The 27748-nt window shown below is 39.8% G+C and overlaps 1 protein-coding gene across 1 annotated transcript; it reads left to right on the forward strand.

The window, feature by feature from the left end:
* The first annotated feature begins 658 nt into the window (after positions 1-658).
* ngfrb (nerve growth factor receptor b) lies at positions 659-27748 on the forward strand. Its single transcript, XM_020639401.3, has 6 exons — positions 659-1009; positions 5068-5209; positions 10335-10691; positions 21876-22134; positions 23399-23559; positions 24836-27748. Exons 1-6 carry the CDS (start codon positions 974-976, stop codon positions 25177-25179), a joined length of 1299 nt encoding a protein of 432 aa, XP_020495057.1. The 5' UTR covers positions 659-973; the 3' UTR covers positions 25180-27748.

The raw sequence follows: 27748 nt of genomic DNA on the forward strand, positions 1-27748 counted from the left end.
GGAGGCGGACTCCAGTAAATGTTAAGTGACTTTAAACTATTACATCAAGATCCAGACAGAAAACAACAACACAAATACTGAAAAAATAAAACATGTTCAAGGCAGAGAGAAGACATCCAGTGCCTTAGACTAACTGGACAATCCTTTAGCTTTCTGTCAGTAATCACAGAAAACTCGTGAGTTATTATTGGTATCCAAGCCCCAAAGGATCTGAACAAACTGCACCCTTATTTGCAATGTTGGGAAATTCCTGTTTCACTTTTAAATTCCATAAACAGCTTCTTTCAACAGCTTATGTGGATGAATCTGTTTTTCATTAAGACATTATTCAATGGGTTAAAAGTTGCAGAAGAGCAACATTTTGTTTCAATTGCATATAGATCGACTCAGTTGGCATAGTGCAGTCTGTAAACCACTCTCTTAATGGAAGATGTAAGACTTAACTTGTCAGATGATAAAAATTTAAGACGTTGGTTTGTCCGACTCAGCAAGATCATCCCGGAGCATGAGAGCAGAGAGAGCAGGTTCGTGTGCTTGCGTGCGTGCGTGCGTGCGTGTGTGCGTGTGTGTGTGTGTGTGTGTGTGTGTGTGTGTGTGTGTGTGTGTGTGGTGGGCGTGGACATGGAGATGCCTTCTTCCCTGAAGCCGTAGAGCTGAGCGTGTCTGTCATATGAGCCCAGTCAGAGAAAAAAGCGCACAGAGCTGAACATCCAATGGGTCAATCTCAGCGACTTTATGCACTGTCTGGATTCTGTCCGCGGCCGCAGCTTCTAATTCTCAAGGACTGAATCTTTTTTTTAAACACACATTTGGCAGCAAAAAGTTTTCTGGAGTGTTTCCTTCTTTAAGTTAACTTGCGTGCAAACGCAGCGATGACAGCCGAGTTTATTTCCCTGCTACGAAGTTGCTGAGACCCGCATCCTGCTACATCCGATCCGATTTTCCCTTTTTGAAAGAAAAGAGGAGATACAGGATGAATTCCGCATTCACAGCCTTGTTAGTCGGATTGGTGAGTAGATTCTTACATAATCAAAGTGTGCGTTGATTGTTTGCCATCAAGTTAACTTGAATAAACCCTGGCAGGAACACCTGCGTAATTACGCACAGACTTAGACTTAGACTTTCTTTATTGTCATTCAAACTTGTACTTTACAGTGCAGATAAGAACGAACTTTCGTTGCATTTGGCTCGTTGTAGTGCAGGATAAAAACAGCAGCATGTATTTACATATAAAAAATAAATAAAACAAAGCCAAATAAGAGGGATGGAGATCAAGCTGTGGGAATATTTATTATTTTTTTAGAAACTTCACTTTCTTTCCTCTTTCCACATTCATGAAAGTTGCAGAAAAATATGAAGTTATATGCTCTAACTGAAGTTAAAGGCACTTAAATATCACTGGGTTGATCTCTTTCTATGTGCTACTTGTAAAATCTGATCCAAATAGGGCTTGAAAGCAAGATTCCGTGTCCCTGCACCTGTCTTCAGTGTATGCATGCAGCCATTCAGGTCGACACTTTATAGCTGCAGTTGCTGGATGTGTAGTTACACCCTTCTCAGTTACATGACAATAACAATGTGGCTGTGGTCTCCAAAGAGCTCACCAGCCAGTAGACAAGAGTGAACGTAGTTATTTTTTATCTTCATTACTGGAAAAATTTAAGAGGATATATAAAAACTCGAATTCCCTTGAGGCCCTGCAGGCAGGGAGGAAGGAAATATATTTTCTTATATCAGTCATGTCAGCCAATGGCTGCATCATGGTGCACATCAAGGTCCTGGTTTAGGAACAGACTGCATCACTGATATCTGACAGCTGCTCCAACTGATGGCTTTGCATCCTCTGCTGGCTCAGTGCATGCAATATTGATACAGCCTGACACGCCCCCCCCCCCCCCCCCCCCACACACACACACACACACACACACACACATACACACAAATTTTCTCCTCCTTCCACCTCATGCTCACATCACTCTCTTCTTCTCTTTCACATCAACATGATGATTCAGCTTTGTTTGGGAAGACGTTAGCTGGATATCTGTGTCTCTTAATTGTTCCTTAGATCCCAGTACTTGATTTAAATGAGGCTCAGCTTTATTGTGAGGCTGCTGCAGGAACTCTAATGGCTTAACCAGCACTGACAGCTGAGGTCCAGAGGTTAAGTGCCTTCAACTGAAAATTGACTGCAGCATTAGTAAGATTGGTTGTACTCTGAAGATATGTGCCCAGATGCTTCTTGCACATGCATTTTTCTGTGTGTGTGTGTGTGTGTGTGTGTGTGTGTGTGTGTGTGTGTGTGTGTGTGTGTGTGTGTGTGTGTGTGTGTGTGTGTGTGTGTGTGTGTGTGTGTGTGTGTGTTTATTGCCGCTGAGTGTGTGATCAACTTGCTGAAGCTTCAGGGAGATCATCTGACAAAAGTTGAGAAGTGCAAACTCCCATCGACAAAACAATAACAGAAGAAGTCGCGTTACAACTCGCTAAGAGCTGCACGTCCTTTTCTCTCATTCCCCAAATCACATTACACTTTAATTTATCTGTATGCAGTCATTAGTGATGAAGATTAGTTTCTAGTCTGTGATTTTTTTTCCGGTGATGTACCCTAACCCCAAACTTAAAAAGGGTCAGAGGAAATAAATAAGCCAAACACTGGAATGCTTGGAGTGCATTCAGAAGTGTCAGTCAGACATCTTTGGGAGCAGGTTTGTTCACATGTGAGGTTGTTTATGCACCATGAATGTGTACCAATGGGTGTGTACAATATACTAGGGGGCAGATCAGGGGAAGAAAAAGAGAGAGGAGGTGAGTTTTGTGGGGTAACAGGTTTGCTTGTTGCGTAAGGTGTGTGTGTGCAAGGTGGTGAAAAGGTTGTTAAACTTTTCAGTTTGGTAAATGGTGATAGTGGCACAGCTCAGAAGATTTACATTTTGATATGAAAACCATTTTTGTGCATGTACAGTGCGTTTCTGTCTGGCAACAGCATGGGAGGATTTATTGCTCAGATTTAGAGTTGGAAAAAGTATATGCACACTTCAATTCAGTAGATTGACTGACATCTGTGTTAAAAAACTTTTGTAAAAGTAGAAATTTTCTGTGAAAAGGCTGTGAATTGCACTCAAAGTGTAACAGTACAAATTTAAATAATCTCTTTTGTTGCACATGGATCGGCCTAAGTGTATAGTTTCTTTAGTTTTGATGTTGTGAAGTTGGCATGCAATGATGCAAAATAAAAATAAAAATAAAGAAATGTATTAGAGCTCAAGAAAAAAAAAAAGATATTTGTGTTAAAAGCAAAGTACAGATACTGGAAAACTGGTCAAAACTTTAGTATTAAAGGTCACATATTATGCAAAATACATTTTATCATGTGTTTTGAACTGCAAATTGTTTAGATATCGTCAGGTGTGTTTTAAGCAACATAGTAAGGCAAACATTTCCCTACAAAACCGACAACACATTCTTGAACATACACCACATGTATAATTGAATACTTGAAGGTGAATGGGCCGTGACACCATTGAGGGACTTGTGTTCTTTGTGTGTGTGTGTGTGTGTGTGTGTGTGTGTGTGTGTGTGTGTGTGTGTGTGTGTGTGTGTGAGAGAGAGTGTACACAAACACACACATTACCTGCCAGCTGATCGAGAGGTGCCTGAGGGGATGCTTGATGTTTTAGCGCTCCTCGCTCTTGTCAGCAGCATTCCACTCACACCTGAACGTTCCGCCCTACACACACAGAGGAACACACACACGATTCCTTTTTTTAATAGAAAGCAGCCCATAAATTTGCCAAAGAGAAATTTGCCTTACAGTTTGTATAATGTGCTTTATAGAGGAAGATGTTATTCACTTTAAAATCCCACCTCTGCTGGTTTTTACATTATATAGGACAAAAACGAGGCCATCTTCTTTCACCATCTAATCTCCCACTCATCTTTTGTCCAGTTAGAGATAAGCTACTCAACAGATGAACACCTTTATCTCATGATTGACAACCTCAAAACAATCACTTCTCATATATCTGCAGGGAACGAAACACAGAACGCTCCCCTGGATCGCTGTCAAAGGTTAACAACTGCTTTTATCCAGGTTTGCTTTGGGGATAAAGTTGTGCAGAAGATGAAAAAGACCCGCTGTGGGAGAGGAAAGATTTATTATGATTTAATGTAAAAAGCCCGCCCGCACAAACTCAAAGGTAACACATAAATAGTGACTCTGAGAAACACAAGTAGGCTCTTGCACTTACATTTGTGTATGTGGAGGCATGCACAAACATCTTCATCTGTCAACAGCTGAGGTAAAACACAAACAGGTTACTGTTTGAAGAATGCAGAGAAGACATAATCCAGCTTGACCTGTGTGAGAGATTTATTTACTTTTATGACTGTACCTGTGATTTAAGACCTTACTGGTTCTTTTAAAATGCTTATATCTCATACAGGGTTAACATGGATCAGACCAGAGGTTTCAAAAACCATTGGTGACCTTGTATACCAAGTTCCTCAGTGTGTGTGTGTCAAAAACAAGTAAACAGACGGTGCATTTATCTCCTTAGACTTTTACTTTTTTTAGGACCCTGATTAGTAAAACCTGTCAAGAATATAGAAAATGCAGAAAGAACCTGGAAAATAGACATTTTTTTGTGAATTTGTTATTGATATCTTAATTTATCTCAATCACTTCCCAGATCCCCTTCGATTTATCTTGCATATTGGAGCAGAGTCCTTACCCCTTGCCAGGAAACCAGTGATTTAGTGGGTCCAAAAGTAAACCAAAGGGTGTGCAAACAATTGAAATGAACCAGAGACATTAACAAAATCAGCTTCACAGATTTTTCTTTCTAAGTGTTTCTTTCTTTTTCTCCTTCTTGCGAAACACCGGAGAGAGATCAAATATTTCGTGCCTGTGGAGATAAAACATACCGGAAAATGCTGGATATTTCTCACATTGCACACTGTACACAATAATGAATGCCGTTTTCTCGTGTGGTTTTGTACTGCTAGTGCCGTGGATGCTGCAGAGCGTGAATGTGACATTTGCTGTCTCACTTTGAATGATCTGTCTTGCAGGTCGGGGTTTTGGCCAATAAAGAGGAGTGTTTATCTGGTCAGTACACGACCAGCGGAGAGTGCTGCCTGCAGTGCCAGCCCGGAGAGGGAGTCATCAAAGCATGTGGAGTCACTCAGACTGACTGCGCCCCCTGCCTGGACAGTAAGTAACACCAAAAACAGCTGTGAGAATGTCATTTTTACACACACACACACACACACACACACACACACACACACACACACACACACACACACACACACACACACACACACACACACACACACACACATGCACACAGTATTAAATATACGATGCAGACACGCTGTATTCAGTTTGTAGATGATATTTGATAGGGATGTAATGTTCATCTGACACTAACTGTGTAAATCATGCCCCCCTTATACAAATCCTTTATTTACTGTATTGTACTTACTGTCCTTGGAGAAGAATCGTAGGTCAAACTGTTGTTTTATGTCTATGTCACACTGCGATTTTAAATGACAACAATGGCTCTGCAAATTTTCAATACAAATCATAAACTAAGTTCCTGACTTATATACAGTCAATTCATCTGTGATGTATTCTGTAGTTTTTAAGCAAACAATCTTGTATAAGCCTGATATCATTAATAGTTTTGTATAGATGCTATGACAGTTTCTTTGCAGGAATGGTATTTTAATGTTTGTAGTTTGCAGTTTATTGTTTGTTTGGTAACAGCGTCCATGCCAATACATCTAAATAATGTTTAGATTCATAATTTGAACAAGATACAACTTTGACCTTTATGTGGCTCTTGATGAAAACATAGAGGATCACCAAAATCGTCTGGATTAATCCCCTTAAGGCCAAGAACACCAGTACCTAATGTAATTTCAATCCATCCATTTCCTTCTCAGTTATTTCAGTATATGAGTAAGCGTGGTAGACTTAGTATGTTTGTGAAGTTGCCATCATCCGAACAATGCCTTCCCAACATTTCAAACCTGCTTCATCAGTTCTGAGCAGAGAAAAGGTACTTAGCGGTGTTTCTGAAGAAAAGACGGAAGTCCACTAGATTCCAGATCTAACTGTGCTCCAGCATGTCTGCCCTCCTCCTGGCCCATACCATGTAGGGAAACAAGTGTTGAACTGTAAGACTTTATGTGGACAGTGATGTTGGAAGGAAGTATAAGTGGGAGCACTTCCAAGTGTTGTTGGGTAGATGGTAAGCAGCACTGTGAATTTGATGAATGTAAGTATACATGGTTGGTATTTAAAGAGCTTAAGGATACTTAGGGTTTTCTCAGGAGGTACACTTTTTGTTATAGTCCAGGGGAAAATAAATGACGATTGAAGGTTTACTCTAAACTCTATCATGCAAGGTCAAACGTCAGCTCGAGCCTGCAGAGGCCAGGGTTGGTCTACAGCCAGGTCCTGAGCTGTTCCCAGAGATTTCTTCACATGAATTCCCTGACTATCCTGGGTCCAGGCTAGGAAGTAGTTGTAAACCTTCTGCTGGGTCAGAGACGATTGGCCCCACAGTTAGGAAAAGATTCAAAACTTCAGGTCATGAGAGAAGTCACAGAGAATGTGGACATGGAAAAAGGATTTATTTGCATTTTTGTGGGCTTCTTTGGAATGATTTATACTTTTATAAGTGTTTCTCAGATCAAGAAAAATAAATGTGCCTCTTTTAAAAACATTAAGCCCTGGTGTGCTTATCATAAATTATCCTCAGGACTTCTTGTGTAAAAAATTCTAATCTTAGGCTTCAATGATTTGAATTATTGACATACAGTAGGCTGTGTCTATGAGTGTGCTGCTTTCCGTTGCACAACTTGGAGGTTTTCAGGCCGGTAAATGTTCACTCTTCCAGTGCTTGTTCTGCTCAGACATGAACAAACACAGACAGAGGCAGGCTCTCAAAGCTGTCATGAGGCCAGACATGCTTTGCACCGGCTTGTGGAAAAACAGAAAAGCAACGCAGAGAGCTCTCCATCAGACAACATCACTGTGATATTTTAAGAACACATCAAACATATTGATTAGATAGCTAATGCAGCCTGAAAGAGTACGCAATGTGAAAGAGCGTTTTAACAACAACTTGTTTTGAAGTGTCAGACGTCATTGTGTTATTTCTATCTGGAGACTATTAGCTAAACTAGCTTAGCAACTGTAGCTGGCCACGGCCGGACTGTCATGCTGGAAGTCTTTTTCTTCAGTTGAAATGCTAGTTTGAATAAGGGTATTCAACTTTAGAGAAAGTTTTAAGATAATGTTCTTTTTAACCTCTGATACTTCTCAGTACGAGTGGATTGAAAGGTGTTTTTTCTATGCATATAAGGCCTTTATGATATTTCATGTGAATTTATATTTAAAAAATAAATTCAACAAATCTATTGTCAGAATTTTTCAGTGAAAAGCCTGCTTTTGTTTGATATCAAGTCCAATATTATTATGATTGGTTAATCTGTCATATGTTCTGTTTGAGATTGAAAAGCTTAACAAGCAGGCCTACTTAGAACGTCTATTTCTGTAGGCCTATCTATATAAGATATAATTTGGCCATTTTTGCCTTTATTGGATAGGACAGCTGAAGACAGACAGGAAATATTTGGAAGAGAGAGTGTGGGATGACATGCAGCAAAGGGCCGAGGTCGGTTTCGAACCCACGGCTGCTGCAGCGAAGACTATGGCCTCTGTAATATAACCACTAGGCTTCCGATGCCCCATTTCCTGATGATTTTTAAGTTTTAAGGATTGGACTCTTTGAATAAAAATAATAGTTTTTCATTTCATCAATTAAAAACTTTGAAAAGAGTTTTTTGCTTTTTGAGCAACGTAATGAATTACCAGTTATTACATGGTAGTATTAATCAGGAGAGATAAGGTGCCTTTCATCTCTGACAATCTTTCTTGCCAACTTTCTTTCAACATCTCCTCTCGCCCAGCAATTCTCCTTGCGTGTGTTGTTTTCGGTAAACAGGCCACAGTTTTTATCAAGCGTACACAAACATTTATTTAAATAAAAGCACGCCTTGCTTTCCAACCAGTTCTCATGCTTCATTTAGCACAGATAGCTTACATGTCCATAAAATGGACAGGACGCAGAAAAGAAAAACACACAAGGACCAGTTTGGATGAATGAACAGATAAGTGGAGATGAAACAGAGCATGTACAGCTGTACAGCTGGAGCAGAGACAAGGCCGATTTCTCAGCCATCACTCACATATACACCACACACACACACACACACACACACACACACACACACACACACACACACACACACACACACACACACACACACACACACACACACACACACACACACACACTTACACAGCCTCATAGAAGCAGACGCAAAATACTCCCACACATGCACCCAACACACACACACCTCACACTGTGCAGACAGTGTCCTTTTATGGGTGTTGAAAAGAGAGCAAAAGGTTGTTAGAGCAGAAGCAGAAGTCCTGTTATGATATGTATACTGAGCCAGGAAAAGGCTGTCTGTGTCCCTCTCCTCCCTCCGTGTCCCCCCCCCCCCACCCTCACTAACTGTCCTCCCCATCTCCCCATGCTGCAGCCTAGCGTTATTAATGTATTGACTTGCATTATTGATGCATGGCATTATGATAATGGCTCTGAGAGCACTCATGGGGAGGGAGGTTGAGGGCAGTCTGAGTGTGTGTATCTGTTTGAAAAGAGGGGAGATAATGGGGTGGGGATGGGGGGATCGGGGGGGGGGCGGGGGGTGACACTGTATGACTAGACACCACAAGCAGGGGGGGTGGGTATAGTTTGTCCACTTCTTATGAAGACATAATCAGACAGAAATGTGGAGGACAAAAATTTGACACCACATATTTTGGAGGGAACCACACAAACGGATTCTTCTCAGTGACCCTGTCTCTGCTTTCATTTTCTCTCATCTCTGCATCTCAGTGTCTATCACTCCTCATCTCTGTTTTAATCTCTGCATCATTGGAGCATTTGCCGAGGTTGGTGGGCCGATGGTGCAGACTGAAAACTTGATATGCTATCAGATACTGAGCTGCAAAGAGTCCTCACCCCTCTGTCTCCTGCCACACACAGTTTAGTTCTTGAAATCAAATCTGCAATGTTCTGTTGAGGCAGCTTTGTAAAACAGAAGTATTTGCTTTTTTTTTTTAAATTCTTTGTCCTGTATGTTTATATACCTAACATGGATAGATTTGCAAACAAGCAATGCAGGCCCTTGGAAATCGTGATGGACATTTTGTTAAGATTACAATGACAAAAAAGTCAGATTAGACCATAATCAGAAGATTATTCAATAATAAACAAATCAGCTGCAGCATTAGCTTGGCTTTGGTTTAGTTTAGTTGACATTAGGGACAACACTAACAACTTATTCTTGACTGTTCCCATATGTCTAAACATAGGCTTATGTATGAAATAACAGTTTCTTCCCTCTCTCTCTTTTCACCCTCTTTTTGTATCTCTCTCTCTCGCTCACACACACACACACACACACACACACACACACACACACACACACAAACTACTCTTACAAATAGGTCTGTTGCATTATTTAGTGTGTTTCCCAGTTCTCTTTCCACCCGAAATACAATTCCATAAAACATGCAATATTGATTGCCTCCTCTACAGATACAGAATCTGTCCGAGGAAATTTCACAGGTATATAATCTCTGTTAGTTCTGTTAACAGTATTGCTATTTATGCATTTTTGGGGAATCTTTTCTTCTCCGAAATGATCTCTATGAAGTGGACACACAGCAAAAGGAAAAAGGACCCAAACTGATTTTGGAAAGAAAAAATATATTTTTTTTCAATTAAAGACTTTTGGAAGTTGAATTAAAAAACACACAATTGCACTTTGTTACATATTTTAAACCAAACAAAGGTAAAGATGTTTTCTATCTTAATATTCAGCATTTTGCCATCACCTAATGTGGATGATTAAGATGAACATCTTTTTTTGCCCCCATAATTAATAAGACCCTGGCAACATAATGCATGCAGCTTCTGGCCACCAAACTTAAGCTTTGGATCGGTTTCTCATTATTTTCTCTAGAATTAACCATTTTCTCCTAAAAAAAACTAATTAAGGAAAAGGACTAATAAAGGAAAGAACCTTTAATACCTACAAACCTTTTTGTCATTGTTAAAGGTAAAGTTGAAAATGCATTGATATCTATGTTAGCTTGTTACAAGCACATGCTATGGAGTGAAACGAGCCATGTTAACAACCTGGAAGAGAAAGGTTCAAATGTGAGTTTTCTCCCTCTGTCTTTTCAGGTGAAACATTCTCAGAAAACTTCAGTCACGAAGACATATGTCAGCCCTGCACAGTGTGCACAGGTCTGCTCCGCATGAAGGCGCCCTGCACCGATTCTAACGACGCCGAATGTGTGTGTAACTATGGCTACTATCTGAGTCAAATCTCACAGCGCTGTGAACCTTGCACAAAATGTCCTGAAGGCCAGGGCATGCTGTTCAGCTGTGACTACAGCCACGACACAGTGTGTGAGGAGTGCATCGGGGAAACATACTCGGATCAGGAGAGTTCTCGGGAGCCCTGCATCCCCTGCACCACATGTGATGAAGGAGAAATGTTACAAGGCTGCACTTCTGTCACTGATACAGTCTGCCAAGGTAAGACAACATGCAAGAAAGGACTAGTTTTTCTCTAATCTGATTAAAATGTTGTTTTTTGGACATTATCTTGTCAGTTTTAATGTTAATATATTAGGCAGACACATAATGTATTTAGCGACTTTATGATACAAGGTTAAAGTAATTTAAAAAATCTGCAGGGAAATGTTGTTGCAGTTACAACTTTACCAACTGTAAACATACGATATGGTACGATATTAAGCGAAACGATGCGATACAAAACGAAACAATACGAAACGATACAATACAATGCACTGTATTTATTCTGACTTCTTTCTTTTCCGTCATGTCATGCTGGAGAGAACTGAGATCCGTTTGCCAATGCCTGAATTAAACTTGAAGGACTAAAGCCTCCGAACTTGGCGCATGACTTGGCTTTTGCTCCAGTAATTTTTAGGGTTAGAGGTGTTAATTTTCTCAGATATTCAGGTTTTGCTGTCTTTAAGCTGAAGAAATGATTACTATTATTACCTCAACACAAGACCAACAACACTGATGCAATGTTACTGACCTACTTTGCTGACAATCCTTTCCTTGGAATTTTAAATGACTTGAAACTTGCTCCAAGGAATCCATTTGCTGTCGGGTTACATAAGTGAAACAAAAAGTAATTCATATGTACTGTATTCTGTGACAGCAGAAATTGATGGCTATCTGTGTTGTTTTGGCCCATTGTATGTAGGATATTTTGTTCAAATTGTTGAACACTTAAATCACTTAACTTTCAGTAGACCGGTTAAAAAGACATTCATGAAACGGAAGGAACATTTGAAATTCCTTAAATTCTGAAATACTCTTTTGACAGGCCAATGAATCCATTTGTTAAGAGATTTATTTTTATCAGCTATTTAGTGAATGACTTTAGGATGACCCTATCCAAACACTGGGCAAATTTATTATGAACCTTTGTGCAGAGTGAGTAAAGTTGAGTGATGGGGTGTATCACCCAGGGCCATGACCGCCTGAATAGAATCCAAGGGAGCAAATATTCTCACTGTACGGGACAGTATGATGCACTTGTCAGTCATATTGTCAGCCACATAATCGCATCATCTCAATGTGACATTGTAGGAATTGTTGGCTCATCGACCTAAATGCCATGAAGTGGCTTGTCTTATTGTCTTCATAGACTCATCTCATTCAACGATACAAAGAGCACACTCTTTCTTTGTCAAGGGTTTAGAGGAAGGTCATATCTCTGAACGCTTCTCTGAATTTCTTTTATATCATGGCACCCTGTGGGTATCACACTCCAAATCAGGAATTCCATATGAAGTCACTGGTCATTCCAATGACCTGATGCCTAACAGATTAAATCAACGCTCTTGTGAATTGACAAAGAAAGGAGTCTGTTGATGAGCTGCTCAGTCTGTTGGTGCAGTGGTTTGAAGGATGTTGTTATCACAGTGGTGAGTACAGAGCGAGTCTCAGGCTAAAGGGAGTCTTTTGTGCCTCTCCCATGATCCAGTTTGGCCTGTGAGGACTCTCAGTTCAGCCCATGGGGCTACTTGAAGGAGCCAGTAATGAATGAAACAGACAGTGAAAGTCATGTAGTGAGGGACTTTTCCTCGGTTTAGTATGTATGCTCCCTGCTGAGTTTTCAACCAGAGTCAAACTGTATGATTTGTGTTATCTAAAGGCTCATGGTCATGATCCTGCAAATATCACTGAAAGTTCTTTTCTTGAACAGGCAGACAATGAATGCCTTCAATTTATATTTTCCCCCACAATACCTCACCCATGGCTGGACTTTCAGTCAGGCTTAATTTCAGCCCAGCGAGCTTCATTTTTGGGAGGATCCTGATGGAGAGAAGTTTAAATTGAACAAACAACAACTATCTCGAACACTGACATCACATGGTTTAGCCATAAACTTGTTTTCAACTTTGCCTTGTTAAAAGATGAACTGATTGGATAATTTAATTGACTTTCACAAATCTGGTGAAGACAAACATTGTGAACAGTCAATCTAACGGTATAATGTGAATATAGAAGTGATACATTTGTGACTTAAATATGTAATGTGATTTAAAGCAACATTAAATCCTTAAATCCCACTTAATAAAATGCATGAAAATATCACTGTTACGGTTGGAGGTAGCCTGTGACCTCCAGTGCTTCTAATGAGCCTATCATGGAGAGCTACCTTCATCCATAACAATCACAAACAGAAAAGATTATCGAATGTGTGCTGACATTTTCCTCTGACATCACGATACGGGCGGGGTGCTTAAATGTTGTTACAATATTGTACTGCTGTCTTTCAGGTTACCATTTGTATTCACGCAAAGTATTTGACAAATAGCTGTGATTTCACTGCTTCCCAGTTCTTCAGTAACTGTAAAGACAATCACTAGTAAATTTGGGGGGACATAGCAAAATAAAACGCGTTTAATCGCTCATTTGGTGTTGTTAGACAAATGCTAATATTAGCATCCAACCTTTTCCTGGCTAACATTTCTGTTTGATAGAGTTACAAGACATGATACAAAATGAGTCAATTCCTTCTTCCGTTATGTTAACTATAAGGTGAAGGTAAGGTAAAGGTGTTAAGGTAAACTTGTTAAATGTTATAGCCCTGAGGAACTGGTTGTGCAAGGTTAGCTAATACGGCTCAGCTGTCAGTAGCTAGTCATCAAATATGTTGTTTAACCTTGAAATACAGCTGGATTTTCACTATTCCCGCTTTTTCATTCAGTGTTGAGAAGAGGTAAAATGGTTATTATTTGTCTGATTGTACATTTATACATGACTCTAAAAGCTTAAAAACAGAAGTGTACATTTATAACAGCATTTTAACGTCCTACCTTGAGTGTGATTTAAGAAAAAAATGGCCACCATGTGAATATGGTGACGTTATGATGACGCAGCTTGATTTGCCTTTCTGGTCTAAGAGAGAAGACATGGTGGTTGGAGGGATGATTCATCCAAGATCAAGATATAAGCTGCCAGATCCCCAATACTAAAACATCCTTTGAGATAACTAATGCAGCACACGTAATGATCAATGTGTTTTTGTTGTGATTCCAAACATGATGGCACCGTAAAGGCTTCATCATCATATATTATTCCTTCAACTAACTCAATCATGTGCTCTTTATTCCTAATTTAATATTTTTGCCAAAGCACAAGCGTTATCAGCACGTACTTATCTATAGCACTGCCAGACGTCCATTTCCATTAGTGTTGTGGAGTCAGGCGACACAAGCCTGAAGGCTAAACTCTGTCAGGAGGGTGAAGGGAGAGAGAGAGAGAGAGAGAGAGAGAGAGAGAGAGGAACATGGCCACTGCCCGTGGAAAGACAAGTTGTGACTTGAGACATTGGAGAGTCTTACTGTAGGTTATCTTTGAAGAAAGAGCTGTGTCAACTGCTGCAGCAATTTGGTTTGTTATTGTAATCTAGGCTGATTGTGACTTTCCTCTTGTGACGATTAGGCACCCCTTCATGTGGATACAAGCTCAGGTGATAGAAGGTGTAAAAATCCAATCCAATTTCCTCCCACATTTTCAAAAGGTGTATTTAGAAAAAAAAAACTTGCTCTCTTCATCTCTCTCTGTGATGGTAACACACCATTATACCAACTAGACTTTATTAGGATAGATCCACAGAGTTGAGGGTCCGAAGGCAAGGTGCTTATCTAAAGTTGTGTGATATGACTGCCACTCTTCTGCAGGCGGCCGAGCAAGGTCAGAGGTTTAAGGTCATGGAAGGCCTGTATAGGAAGGAGGTCTTTGTGGAGAAATCAGGCAGTACGAGTGTCCCCTGGGGATATGCGCTGAACGACATGGTGTATAATCCTCCGGTCCTCTCAGGGGCCACAACAACAATAGACAAGTGAAGCTTATTAGCGCTTAATAGCCACCCTTCAAAGTCACATCCAACGTGTTAGCTTTAATCAGCAAAGACAAAATGATACTGCATGGGGTCGACTTTGTCTATGTGGTGTTTATGCAAGACATGGCATTGCAAATGAGTTTTCAAGAAAAAAAAATGCTGAATGTGTTTTCTGTAAATAGGATAAGGAAGTCTTAGTCAACATATCTGGAACATCTCTATATGTGAGCTTTTCTGTGGAAAATTCTCAGATATATTTATTTTCTGCCAAACTATCTTTTTATGCAAAAAATATTCCCTTGTTGCAACCATAGCATTATCACCTTTTTCATAGTTATATTTTTTTTATACTTATGTTTTGTACTGTCAGCATTAGACCTTCAGAAAATACCACTGCTTTAGTCTAACATAAAATGTGACACCAAATGCTTCAAACTTCACATGATCATTAACTTTAAATCAAAATTGCCATTGTTGGCCTTTACCAATGCATCCACTTTATTGCCAAAACAAACATTGATTGCAATATAATCACACACATAATAAAGCCTTGCACGAGGCATAACATAACATAGGTAGTGATTGTAAATGTAACAATGATATATTACAAAAAAAATGCAATTGTATAGCATCTTTCAAAACAGCAAAAAAAACAAAAACAATGAAGTGACAGATATAAGAATTTTAGAATAGAACATTATTGAAGAATACACTAAAATGCTATGATGAAAAGATGAAAAGCAGTAGGTTTAATAAGAAATACACCACAAAAAATTAAGAAAACATTATCTGATATCTATGGCAGTAAAAAAACGTACAAACTGAAGTAACTTTAGTTATGGGTGTCTCATATGAACTCCTATCAGGTGAGAACTATGCACTGTGAGAGTGGCCAACCATACTAACACACTGTGACAAGGCTCTTTACCATGGTTAAAGTTAAATGAGCAATGCTTGATTATGTCAGTACAGTCTCTGTTGGTTCCTATCTCTGCCTTAGGTTTTGGCTTCCAGGCCTCAATAGTGGGAAACAGGTTTTTACTCATTGACCCTGTTCCTACTTGACATTGTAGCCTGGATTGACTGCATTTAGCATGCTCACCTATCACCCAAAGCCTGTGTTTCTATTCCTGTGGCAGCACGGGGCAACAGGTTGAAGTTTGCAGCACACGTGCAATTATATTATTCATGCATGTACACGTTCTATTAGGAAGTTTGAAGGATTACTCAACTATGAGTCTTATGAAATAAACCCACAGGGTCATATGTATGAACAGGCGCTGATACACCAACTTCAATAAGATGACTTATTGACTATTACAGATGTGAGACAGCATGTTAAAGGATGAAGGTCGAGTGGGTGAGGTAAAGAGGAAACAAGAAGGGGGAGGGTGATTGAAGGGCATTTGGATGTTGAAATGAGGAGGGTGCTGTTTCCTTCCTGAGTTTGGTTGACCTTAACGATCGACGGGCTGCCCTCCAGAAATCAGAAAGAGTAATCTGCTAACTAGTCCCATGCGCAGCACTCAGAAAGGGACCTGTTCTCAAGACAAAAACACAGAAGAAAGGAAAATGTGGTGGAGAGAAAGGAGAGGGGTTTGATCCCCAGCTCCAGCAGCCACAAGTCCGATGTTTCGTCAACAAGAATTAGGGCACTTTAGATAGCATCTTCTGCCATCAGTGTGTGACTGGGTGTGAAGAAAAACACTATAGAAGCCCAGAGTAATACTAAGGCTAGTAGTTCAGGACTTTAGATAGTAATTGCTCCAGTTATGCTAACGTTTGGCTGACAAACACTCAATTATATCAGTTGTTTTGATTTGGAAAGGTTCGAAAAATTGACACCAACCCTGAAATTCTCAAAATTGTAAGTATTTTTCTTTTTGTAAGAGATTTGTTGCCTTTTTCAACACGTATTTCCAAAGCTTGACGTAATGATTTTTAAGCTTAAGCACCATTGTCTCTGATCGGGGCTTAGTGGGTTCCAGCAGGCATCTGACAGATAGATAAAGAGAGATAAATGGGAAAATGGGCGGAATGCCATCGACATTTCTGATTTCCTGAATCCAAAGCATTTCCACATCAGTAGCTGTGAAGAATCCTCAATCCGAGTCTTAGTAAACAAGTCACTGTCTTTGTATCGCACAGTCACCCATTGTGTGGCTATAGGGTGGACTCCACCCATCTTCTGACTTATATCTCTAGTCACTTGGGCTCTATGGCCACAGTTGACCTTCTCTTTTCTGACCCTTGTGCCCCCTACTCAACACAGCATGAGCATTGTAACGATAGATTGAAGTTTAAAGTGTGTCTCTTTCTCTGCTGCCTGACGAGTATCAAGCCCTTGAGGCTATGACTCAGGTTGTGAAGTTGCCTGTCTTCCCTCTGGAATTTGGCCCTCGACATTCCAGGGAAAAGTTTGGAGAGAGTGGCATGGGTGGCCTTCCAGGTCCAAGGGCGAGCACAACACTTTTGCTTCCACTCGTGCCGTTCGTTCTTAGCCAATGAAGCAATACGGTTTTGCCCTCATGAAGATTTGGAGTATTTATTTGAGGATTGTACCTTTTCCAACTAAGCCTTTTCACACTGTGATATTTATCTCTTTATCTAGCGTAGCTGCAGAAAGCTGAATGACTGTGCTGTGGCATTAAAGCAAGAATTTCAGGGAATTTAGTGCTGGTTTGTTGCACTGTAGATTGTTCACTACCTGGCAACCAAAAACAAGTATTTTGATATGTAAACCAATAAAACAGAAGCTATTTGCAACTTTTGACTCGTTTATCATAAAGAAAAGTGATAATAAATGGTTACCTATGAAATAAAACAAGTGTCAATGAGACACAGAACACAGGGAAGAGAAAAGAGAGCTGCAAAAACGAGAGAGATGGAGAATGCCTGACAGATGCTGAGAATGTGGTCGGGTCGATAAAAGCGCTGGAGTTACTCCTCTGCACTCTCAGGTTTCTCTGTGTGACCTCTGCGAGTGCTGATCACATTCTGCTGCAGAAGACACACACACATACAGACAAAGGCGAACGAGCGCACACACCTGCACCCCCATACAAATTGACAAACATGCACACAGTCTGATTCAGGGGTGTGTTTGGTGTGGAGCACGTGGGCAGAAAAATGAGATGGGTCATTTAAGGTAGGAAGGAAAACAGCCAGAGGGCTCAAGGAGAAAAGAGAAAGCGTTAAAAAGAGGGAAGAGGATTATTAATCGTAAGAAATCACAAACGTCAGAAGGGGATGAAGAAACAGGGGCAGCAGCATTCTTCAAAAACCTTAGTTAATCCCTTTACTTCAGCTTGTTGCCACAACATGAATACTATCAAGGTGTCTATCATGAGAGAAGGCATTTCAGGTTTTTCTTTGGCAGGTCTTGGCAGCAGCAGCGTCCTTTAATGACATATAATTAAAAAACGTACTTAAGTCGGAAACTCCTCCTTTCCATTCAATTTAAAAGCCAGCTGTTAAAGTACTCAGTGTTGAAACCATTGCAACACCTGTTTCAGAGCGTCTGTTTGACGGAGGCTGGAACTCAGGTGTGGCTGCTACCCCACACAAAGTGAACTTCAAGCACAAATATCACACACACACACGCATGCTTGTAGTACAGTAAGAGTATCCAGGCAAAGCCAGGGGGAAAATTCCAGTTATTTTACTAACAACTAAATAATGCGTAACAATAAATACTCCTGTTTGTCGACAGGAGTCACAGTTGACTTAACCTGTAATTCTGACACATACAAATCTTTCAGTGTTAATGTTCTTAATGACAAGCTTCTGCTACTCTTTTACCCGATGCATTTTTGTTCTTTGAGTCGGACTCAGAGCCTCTGAGTTTTCACGCCTTCATTTTTAAACAGGGAATGTTTTTTTCAAAAGCACTTGAAAATTAAAGTGTTTGTCCTGTTTGGGTGTTGGGATCCTGAAGGGTGTTTAAAGAGAGTCTTCAATACTCAGTTTTAGTCATACTGAAAAAAAACATTTAAAATTAGCAATAAATTAGGATGATGCTAAATATTAGAGGAATGAAAGACACAAAGGAATCCTGAAATTATTTTTTCCTATTTGAAATTAAAATCATTAAGCTACCAAATCAAATGTCAACTCCTTATACAGAGCTTTATATATTTATTGATCAAAGATTGTTTTCCTTCTAACAGACTGTTCCCCTCATACGCCTTCAATTACTTTCAATTTGCCAAATCAGTTTGATGAAACAATGTAATAGTAGACACCTTGTGTATTGTCCTCTGACAATGAAAGCAATAACTTCACATGTTTACCTTCATGTCTTCTTAAAAGGGTTTGCAAAATAGTCTCTTCTTTTTTTAGATGCTACTCTTTCTTTGAACTATTTTGCGGATTTCAATAAATATATATTTTCAATTTACCTATTTTTCTTTTCTGATATATGGACAGAGGTTATTAATATTTTCCTTTTGAAATAAGACAATTTAGAAGTAGCTATAATGACTCAAAGATATTGCAATAGGTAATGGTTGCTTCTTGGATCATTAAAATGTCTCAACATGATAACTCTCTGACTGAGAGCAGCGGTCCAGTAACCACTGAGCTCGATGTTTAGTGGAAACAAGCTGAGCTCAGCAGGAGAAGGTCACTCCCCTCTGAGGCCAGACAATCCAATGTGAGAGGTTGCGCTATAGTGGTTCAGTAAATGCACTTAGGGCCCTGTTTTAAATGTTAATCATTGAGGGAGGCAGAGTAATGATGCAGAGAGAAGATTGAACGGATGAGATGGATGGTTTATGAGCTAAACAAATAAAAGATATAACTAGGCAGGCTGGACAACACTGATGTTGTGTTTAGCATCAACGGAGGGAAGATACAAAAGGCTTGGAAGGAGACCAGTGATTGACTGACAGGGAAAGAAATGCCTGATAGGGGGGTGCAAAAGTAGTGAGCGGTAAAATGAATAGAAAGAGGACTAAAGGATGAAGAGATGAGGAGATGTCGGACAAAGAAGATGGCTGTCAATGAATGGTGTCTGGTTTCGAGTGTGTGTGCATGTGTCTATGGTGAGCCAAAACAGTCGGTAAGAGAAAGAGACTTGCAGTGGGGGTTGATGGCAAAGGAAAAAAATTACATGATCAAAAGTCTATTTGATCATGCCAGATAGGTGCAAGTTAGGTTAAGAGTATATTCAGTCAACCTTGCATCAAGTTTTCTTATAAGACAAAAAGGTTTAGCAAAAAACAGCAAGTTTATTGAAACAAAATCTCATCTCAAAATTCAACTTAAAAAGTTAATTTATGAACATTTTACAAGTGGCAACCTCCGGTCTTATAAAATGGGAAAGTGCAAAATCCTGCAGTTCGTCGAGTGTCTGCTTGAGGCTGGCTCCAGGAACACCGGAAATCACATCCACATGACTGGCAAAAAAGCTGTTTTTACAGCATAAATAAACATGTTTACAGCCTGGTACAAAAAACTTCATAGGTCTGATTAGTTATTGTCATCACTGGCACACACTGTATGGGGGGGGGGGGGCTAAACAGCTCCGTTTTGATTTTCAAATATGTGCTATCCATAGTTAGGCGTGTAGCTGACATGATTGACAGGTGGGAGCGATGTAACGGTTCGTCAAGAGGCTTAAAATCCGCCTCAGCTCCAGCTCTAAGCCTGTCGTTAGGTTGACTAAAAGTTAGGCTGAGACAGGATTTCCAGCATGGCGTCTGCTGCCGATGAGCCCCCTGCAGTAACAGATGGCTAAACTCACTCAGGCTTCGTCCGTCAATATTTACAGACTATAGTAGTTTATGCATGTAACAGCTCCTCGCTTCAAATTGCTGTGAGCAGCCCCAAGCTGCTATAGCTTGAAGCAGGAATGAGGAGCAACACACAGTGGCTACAAACAAAGTTGTGTCTCCATCTTAACCTTGCTAGCCTTACATACAATATAAATTAACTAAATAAGATTCATCTATTAGCGACTATTACTGTAGAACTATTAGCAGAACAGCTAGCCTAAAGCGACTAGAATTAAGATGGATTAGGAGCAGTTTTCTTTCTATCAAAACATGGTGCCTAAATGACCAACAATTTATTTTATCCCCTGACTGTTCAGTCATATTAGCAACTAATGTAGCTGTAAGTGCTTAGCATCATAGACATTTTTAGCAATAAAATTCAATCATTTTAATGACAAAGAATGATGAATATCAAGCGTGATTCATTTAAAGGATATTTCAGTTCAGTGGTGTTGCTAAAAAGTGTTTATCACATCTACAAAATTCCTTTACCTAAAAGCCCCATAAGCAGCTCCAAGCATCCATCTAAATAAGTTCCCATTAAAAAATGTTTCACCTCTTTAGTGAAAACAGCCACCTCCCATTCTGCGGGTCTCCTGAGGTAGTTATAGCCAACGAGATGATTTCCTGTTAATGTTGTGAGTAACTTTAAGTAATTGACAGGCCAGGATGGTTTCCACATCTGCGGTGAGGACAGAACATAATGGTCAAAGAAAAAAGGGCAGGCCTGGAAGGACAAACTTGCTCTTCCTTTCAATAATGGCTCTCTTGGGAGGAGGGGAGATGACCCAAGTGGTGTGGGTTTTTATGTGTGTGGTTGTGCTTGCTGCATGTGAGTGCAGCATGAGAGATTTATGACTACCGTGGTGGATAGGAGCTTAAGATGGATTATCTTTTTTTGTTTTACATTTGAAGCCTTATTTCAATTTCAGATTCCATTTTTCTTATCATATATTAGCAACTTAAAAATACCCCTGGTCTGCAGTATTGAAGAGTCAACAGCATGTCTCTCCTTCTGCTGCTAACAATGGTTTGGAGTTTTTTTTTTGTTTTTTTTCACCTGATGTGCTGCTATGTCAAGTTTTTGAGGAATAACAGATATTTCATTTCTTAAAATCCATTTACAAGACTTATTCCATATTAAATTCAAGCACATACACACGTTAATTCTGGCCTGCATAACACACTTCAGCATTCAGTTAAGATAGCAGCAGCTAAACTAGCTTCAGACCTCTAGTCTTAAGCTTGGAGGAGGAAAGTCCATCCCATGGCTCCAAAATTAAAGAGCCAGATAGTTATTTCAGGAGTTTGTTGGTGCAAAAAAAAAAACCCCAAAAAACAGAGCATAACAAACATTACTTCAAATTAATTCTGTTTATTCATCTCAGTTGGAGTGTCGATTTACGATTATTAGCTAACAAGTTCCCCTTCTAGAATTAAACAATGAACATACATTTCTTCGTCATGTTCACAGTTTGTTTTCACTGCTGGTAGCCAAATTATCATTAACGTTTTGATGACCTTCAACAATTTTCTTTTTTTCCTTCACAGTTAACTACTCAGTGTTTCCTTCCATACCCTTCAATGGTTCCCCCATGCCTCCCTTTGACGAACTTCCCCCAGACGGACCCCCAGAGGGACCTCCACCAGACGGAGCCTCTACAGAGAGCACCACTACCACTACCACTACCACTACCGGTGACTCCCAGGAGCGGCTTTACCAGGGTCTCAACGACAAACTCATCCCCATCTACTGCTCCATCCTGGCAGCAGTCGTGGTTGGCCTTGTGGCCTTCATCATTTTCAAGAAGTGAGTGCAGAAAATAAGTTAACTGCTCAATTTTCCCCGCTAACAGCTGACATGAAGTGGAATAAAACAGATGGTCATTTCAAATGCATGCAGCATGGACAACACAAGCCAATTTTCAATTATGAATTTCCACAGTTTCATATTTAATGAAATCGTCTGCTGCTTTAGTCAGAGCACAATATTGTCCTGTGGGCCACAATATGGACTGTTCACAGACAGCCTGCCAGTGTGTTGAATTCTGAATACCCAATATGTTTATCTAATTATGTTGTATTGCAAGGCGAGTTTTTCGAATCTCAACTTTAAGACACATACAGCCTGAAGGCTTCAACACAGTTAGCTGCACCTGCCTCCTTCACTTTGAGCTACCTCTCCGTGGTGTAAAGTCAGTGCTCTCCTTTAAGTACTAATGTCCAAAGGAATTTCTCAAGGCAACACATTAGTACTCCATTTTATATTAACATGCTTTTATTGATTGTATCACTTGGCTAATGGTTTTGTTAAGTCAACATCAGAGCACTGCATGGATGCTTTAACTGACTCACAACTTTTGTTTTGTTTGTCTTTGTTCTGTACTACCGTGTGCTATGCTGAGAATTGCGTAAAAGTTATTAAGAGGATATTTCCAGTAAGCTTGGAATGTATCGACCGTCTGAACTGAAAGTTGGAACTAACTAACTGGCATTTGTTTTTCTGGTTGTCCGTAGCATTCAGGGTCGATTTGGTTTGTGTCTGTTGATGCCTCTCGCTGATCACTAATAATTATAAAAAAATATGTGAACAGAGCACAAGACAGTCCTGTCCACACCAGAGGGGAAAAAAATGTATGCTCTCTGATGATTTTTTTCAACGAGAAGTTGCCTCTGACAATGTTCTTTGACAATGTTCTTTATCTGCATTCCAGAAATCATTTACAAATAAATCTGCATTTTCATTTAATTTCCCTGCACTGGATAGGTTTAGAACAATATCATAGTTTGGGTTGGATAAGTACTTTTACATCATCTTAATCCTTTTCCCTATGCAGACTTAATTTCCTTATAAAATAATTACTTTCTCCTTACCCACAAGGTCATTACTATGGTTACCAAAGAGCTCTGTCACTGATCATATAACATTCTGCTCTGGAGTTTAAAAAATAATTATGATTAGTGACAAAGTCTCCTAACTTTGAAAAAGTACTTGCACGTGCATAAAGTTTTAGCAATTTTTTTCAATTGCCTTTTTCTCTTTTTTTTAATCCACTGACTTATTTTTGATTCAGATGGAACAGCTGCAAACAGAACAAACAAGGCGCCAACAACTGCACCGCCAACCAGAACCAGACCCCGTCACCTGAGGGAGAGAAGCTGCACAGTGACAGCGGCATTTCTGTGGACAGCCAGAGTCTGCAGGAGCAGCTGGCCCAGACTCAGGCACAGACAGGTAACACACAAATACCTGAGCCAAAACACAGACCACTCCTTTAAAACCAAGAAATACAACAGCACGCTATACACATCAAACCAATGAACTAAAATTGGGCGTAAGCACGTGTCGTCAAAACACACTGTGTTCATCCGACGCTCTGGCTAATGACTTCCTTTCAGTGCACAGTTGAATCTGATGTAAAACAAACCTGAATTTTGGGTTTCTGTGATCGTCCCGACAGCTGAATTGTCCGACCACGTCAGTCAAAAAGAAAAGAATTTCCCCTCAGGAATGAGCAGACTTGTGTCTTTTTCAGCTCCACCTTGAATATGACCTTTCAAACTTACTGTAGCACATCAGCAAACAAGGATCATGGCACTGACAGCGACGGTGTGTTTTTTTTTTGGGGAGCACATGCTTTTTGTAGGTTCCACTCCTGTCCTGACAAACCAGTTTGAAAGACTTTTTTTGGGGACTTTTTTTTACAACAACCAGATAATTGTAGAGGAATAAAACAGAGTGTTGCAATCAGGAGAAAAGTATAATTTACTTTTTCTTGGTTGTTATGAACTGTGAGTCATAATTGATGGGCTGAGTGAAGGGTTTTTTAAGACGTAAACAATCTTTGTTTCCTCAGACAAGACGTGTGCCTAAGAGCCATCTTTTTATTTGACGTCATGTAATGGTTGAAAGTGATTTAATGTTAATGTATGGACAAATCCAGTTTTACCTAGAGTCCCCTACAGGCCTGAAGGACTCATGTTGTGAAGCTTGGTTGTGAAGTATTTGCAGTGTGTCTCCTGTTGATTTATTTGGGCTTTCTGCAGCCTGTTTTTTATTTTCCATTGTTGTATATATTTGGGTTCATTGTCTATATTCACAATTGTATGAATTGGTATCTTTTCTGAATTTACTGCCAGTTTCCCCTTATTAAAATCTGTTGGGTCATTGCAGAGGGTTAGCCCTCGCCACCTTATGTAGAAATGAACAGTCCAACTTTGTTACAGCAAATTGAAAAGCTACTCAGGATGTAGTTGGAGTTCTGTTTTGTTCAGTTGTAGCAGAACAAACATTTAACAATATGTTGGGAATTCCAAGAATATTTATTTCTCAACAATGTCATTTACTTTTATCAAATTCGAAGTCTTGTTAAATAGATGTATACATGTTTTTATGATTAAGATATCAACAGTTTTCAACATCAAATCAGGATTAATATACTGTAGGTTACATAGAATGAATTAAGTCTTCATATAATGAACGAACTTTAACACATTTTCTTCCTCTGCAGTTGTCACGATGGATGAAGAGCCGTGTTTGCTTCTTCCCCTCCACACCAGAGAGAAAGTGGAGAAGCTGCTGTTCAATGGCAGCGAAGGAGACGACTGCAACCACATGGATGACAGCGACTGGTGCAACCTGGCAGGTCTCCTGGGATACGAGGAGGAGCGGATCGCCACCTTCGGGCAAGAAGAGCATCCAGTCCGCGCGCTGCTGTCCGACTGGGCGAGCAAGGACTCTGCCAGCATCGATGCCCTGTGCACGGCGCTGCGCAAGATCAACCGCGACGACATTGCTCAGAGCCTGGTGCTGAGCCCGAGCGTTACAAAGCCCACTGCCACTTCTGTAGTGTAATTCTAGCTTAATGTTAATGTTCAGTCAAACAATACAACAGGAAAATGCTAGATATTAGACTGAATGAATTGATATAAATGCAAAAGAAGCCAAGTCACTTACCCTCACACCAATCAACCTTATGATCATTCATTTTTCAAATGAGAACTAAAAATGAGGAAGGAAATAGTCTTTAATCATTCCATTTTTAACTCACATCCATGACATCCAGCTTACCTTTTCTGACCTTTAAAAAAACAAGGAACATGATTGGGCTTTGAGCTGAAGATGTGGTGGATATTTGTCTCTTTATTCTTAATTTCATTGTTTGAGTCTTAATTCTTCATTCTTGAATGTTGTCAGTGTCTCCTTTTCTAGTCGTGTTAAAAACACAGTGTTTTATCCCTCAATCTTTCTTTGAGATCCTATGCCATGATCCATACCAAAGAGGACTACATTTCTCGAAGACCTTACCTGTCAAGCCACATTATTTACATGCCATGCTAGACTTCTTTGAATTGAACGTGTCAAATGGCTCGTGTCTGTTACTGTTACCCGATGAGGCCTGCATACCACAAAGTCTCTGGAACTTTACAAATATGTCAACTTGAGGAAGGATGCTTGAACTGGTTGACTGACTGTTCTCCTTCAGCACAAATGAAAGCCAAGTCAAGCTATTTACTCTTATTTTAAAAAACCTATGTTTGATTGAAGACATTGAGCTGAAGCACACGTGGTATTAATCCCAAACTTTGGATCTGCCAAAGTGATTTCTGGAGCGTTCTTTTTTCAGACAACTTATAAGAAGTGATGGTTGGACTCTGTGAGAAAGTTCATAGGCGGAGGCAACATGAGAGCATATTGTATCTTGCCTATCTGCATAACACAGGAGCCCCCCTATAGACCCCTTATTCGGACCAAAAGAGAAGGGACTCAAGTTATCCAGTAACATCTATGTAAAGTGTTTGTATATAGGCACACAAATGAAAACATACTGTATATACACATAGGTAACCATGCATGCATTTACTGTACAAACACACACACACACACACACACACATGCACGCACAGATCATGTACACATTTACATTCTTGTTTATGTAGAAGTGGTACAAAACTTCTGTCTGCCATATACTGTATAGAAAGCTCTCACAAGGGGACCGTATACTGTGTACTCTCATTATTAAGTAGCCATATAAGGAACTTAAGTGTCTTTAAAATCAATGCCGAAATCAATATGATTTTCTGTATATTTCTGTAGAATTGAGATACTACTTTAACAGTAAACTGCATGCAGAAACAAACAACTTGCTTTCAGCCAGGGCACAAATTCCAACAAAAGCAACATGCTCAAACAGAATAATCAGGATGCGAAACAAAATTCTATCGTCTTTTTGCTTAACTTCTCAGGGTATCTTGCATGGTTGTGTTACAACGCCATTATGACAACTACTTTTAGAATTTCTGTGATTAAGTTCACAATCTGTAGTTGTCCAAAGAAGACTATGTCTGTCTATGCAGCGACTGACAATCCTTCAAACAGGTGAATAAGACAGGGGATCAGGCCAAAAAGAAAAGAAAAAAGGGTGTCTTGTTTCTCCATTGTTTGCAACAATGACCTCTGGATAAAAAGCAAGTCAGGGGAGACACAAGTCAAAGGATGTGGGATGAATCCAGACAGTGAGAGCGGAAAAGTTTTAGATTACAAAAATGTGAACGAAACCCCAAGAATCAGCATTTGCATTAATCAGCTTGTTTCAGTGCAGGCATGCATTCTTCTCGTAGTGGACATTTTTGCTTGTTGCCGCCATCTTTTCGGACAAAATCTGTCAAAGCAGTCTGGCTGCCAACTGAGGCTCTTTAGCACATTTGTTTTGGAGGAAAATTTTGAAGGAGCATCTAGTTTACTATGTTTAACGTTCCTACAACACCTTCTTTACCTGTTCCTCTCAGGTGAAGACTGTACATTGTTACTAACATGTAGCACACTGAGCTTCATGCTGAAGTGTTACTTTAAATGAAGGTATTCTTGCTCATAAGGGTAATTGTATTTAAATGCCCAAATAACAACTGTAAGTGGTATTATATTTCTCCTATTGTTCTAGATTGTAGCACTTAAATGTGTCATTATGTATGCCTGTTTTGCATCACAAGTGCCTGGGAGCTACTTCAGGTGTTCGCTGATGTCATACATTTTTATTTTTAAGATGTTTGTTATTATTATACACTGTTAAGTTTTTGTTATGTACTTGTAAATAATTATTAATTTTCTAGTTTATTCGAGTGAAAGCCCAGAAGGCGCTACCGTACAATATCTTTGTGAATGGGAAACTGCTACAGTGTCAACGCTGTGTGAAAACATATAAGAAGGGCTAAAGAAAGGGAGGTGCCTTTATAGTGCAATCAACAGATGACTCGCCATTAGGTGTGTTTTTTTTATGTTTATGAAGACGGGGCATAAATAAGAACACAGACTTGTTTTGTTTTTTCAAATTAATTTCAAATTTAAAGTTCCAAATGTCCATTTGAAAAAACTTGCTTGCCATTTAAATCAGCCAGAAATAAAATTGTATGATATGTGCCCTGTA

Source organism: Labrus bergylta, chromosome 21, assembly GCF_963930695.1.
Source record: "Labrus bergylta chromosome 21, fLabBer1.1, whole genome shotgun sequence".
NCBI classification, from domain to species: Eukaryota; Metazoa; Chordata; class Actinopteri; order Labriformes; family Labridae; genus Labrus; species Labrus bergylta.

What these genes read in the sequence shown, in the direction of transcription:
- ngfrb (XM_020639401.3), top strand. Translation starts at nt 974, where the DNA reads ATGAATTCCGCATTCACAGCCTTGTTAGTCGGATTG. An exon ending in CACTGATACAGTCTGCCAAG is followed by an intron (nt 10,692 to 21,875) that starts GTAAGACAACAT and finishes TTTCCTTCACAG; the next exon opens with TTAACTACTCAGTGTTTCCT. An exon ending in GCCTTCATCATTTTCAAGAA is followed by an intron (nt 22,135 to 23,398) that starts GTGAGTGCAGAA and finishes TTTTTGATTCAG; the next exon opens with ATGGAACAGCTGCAAACAGA.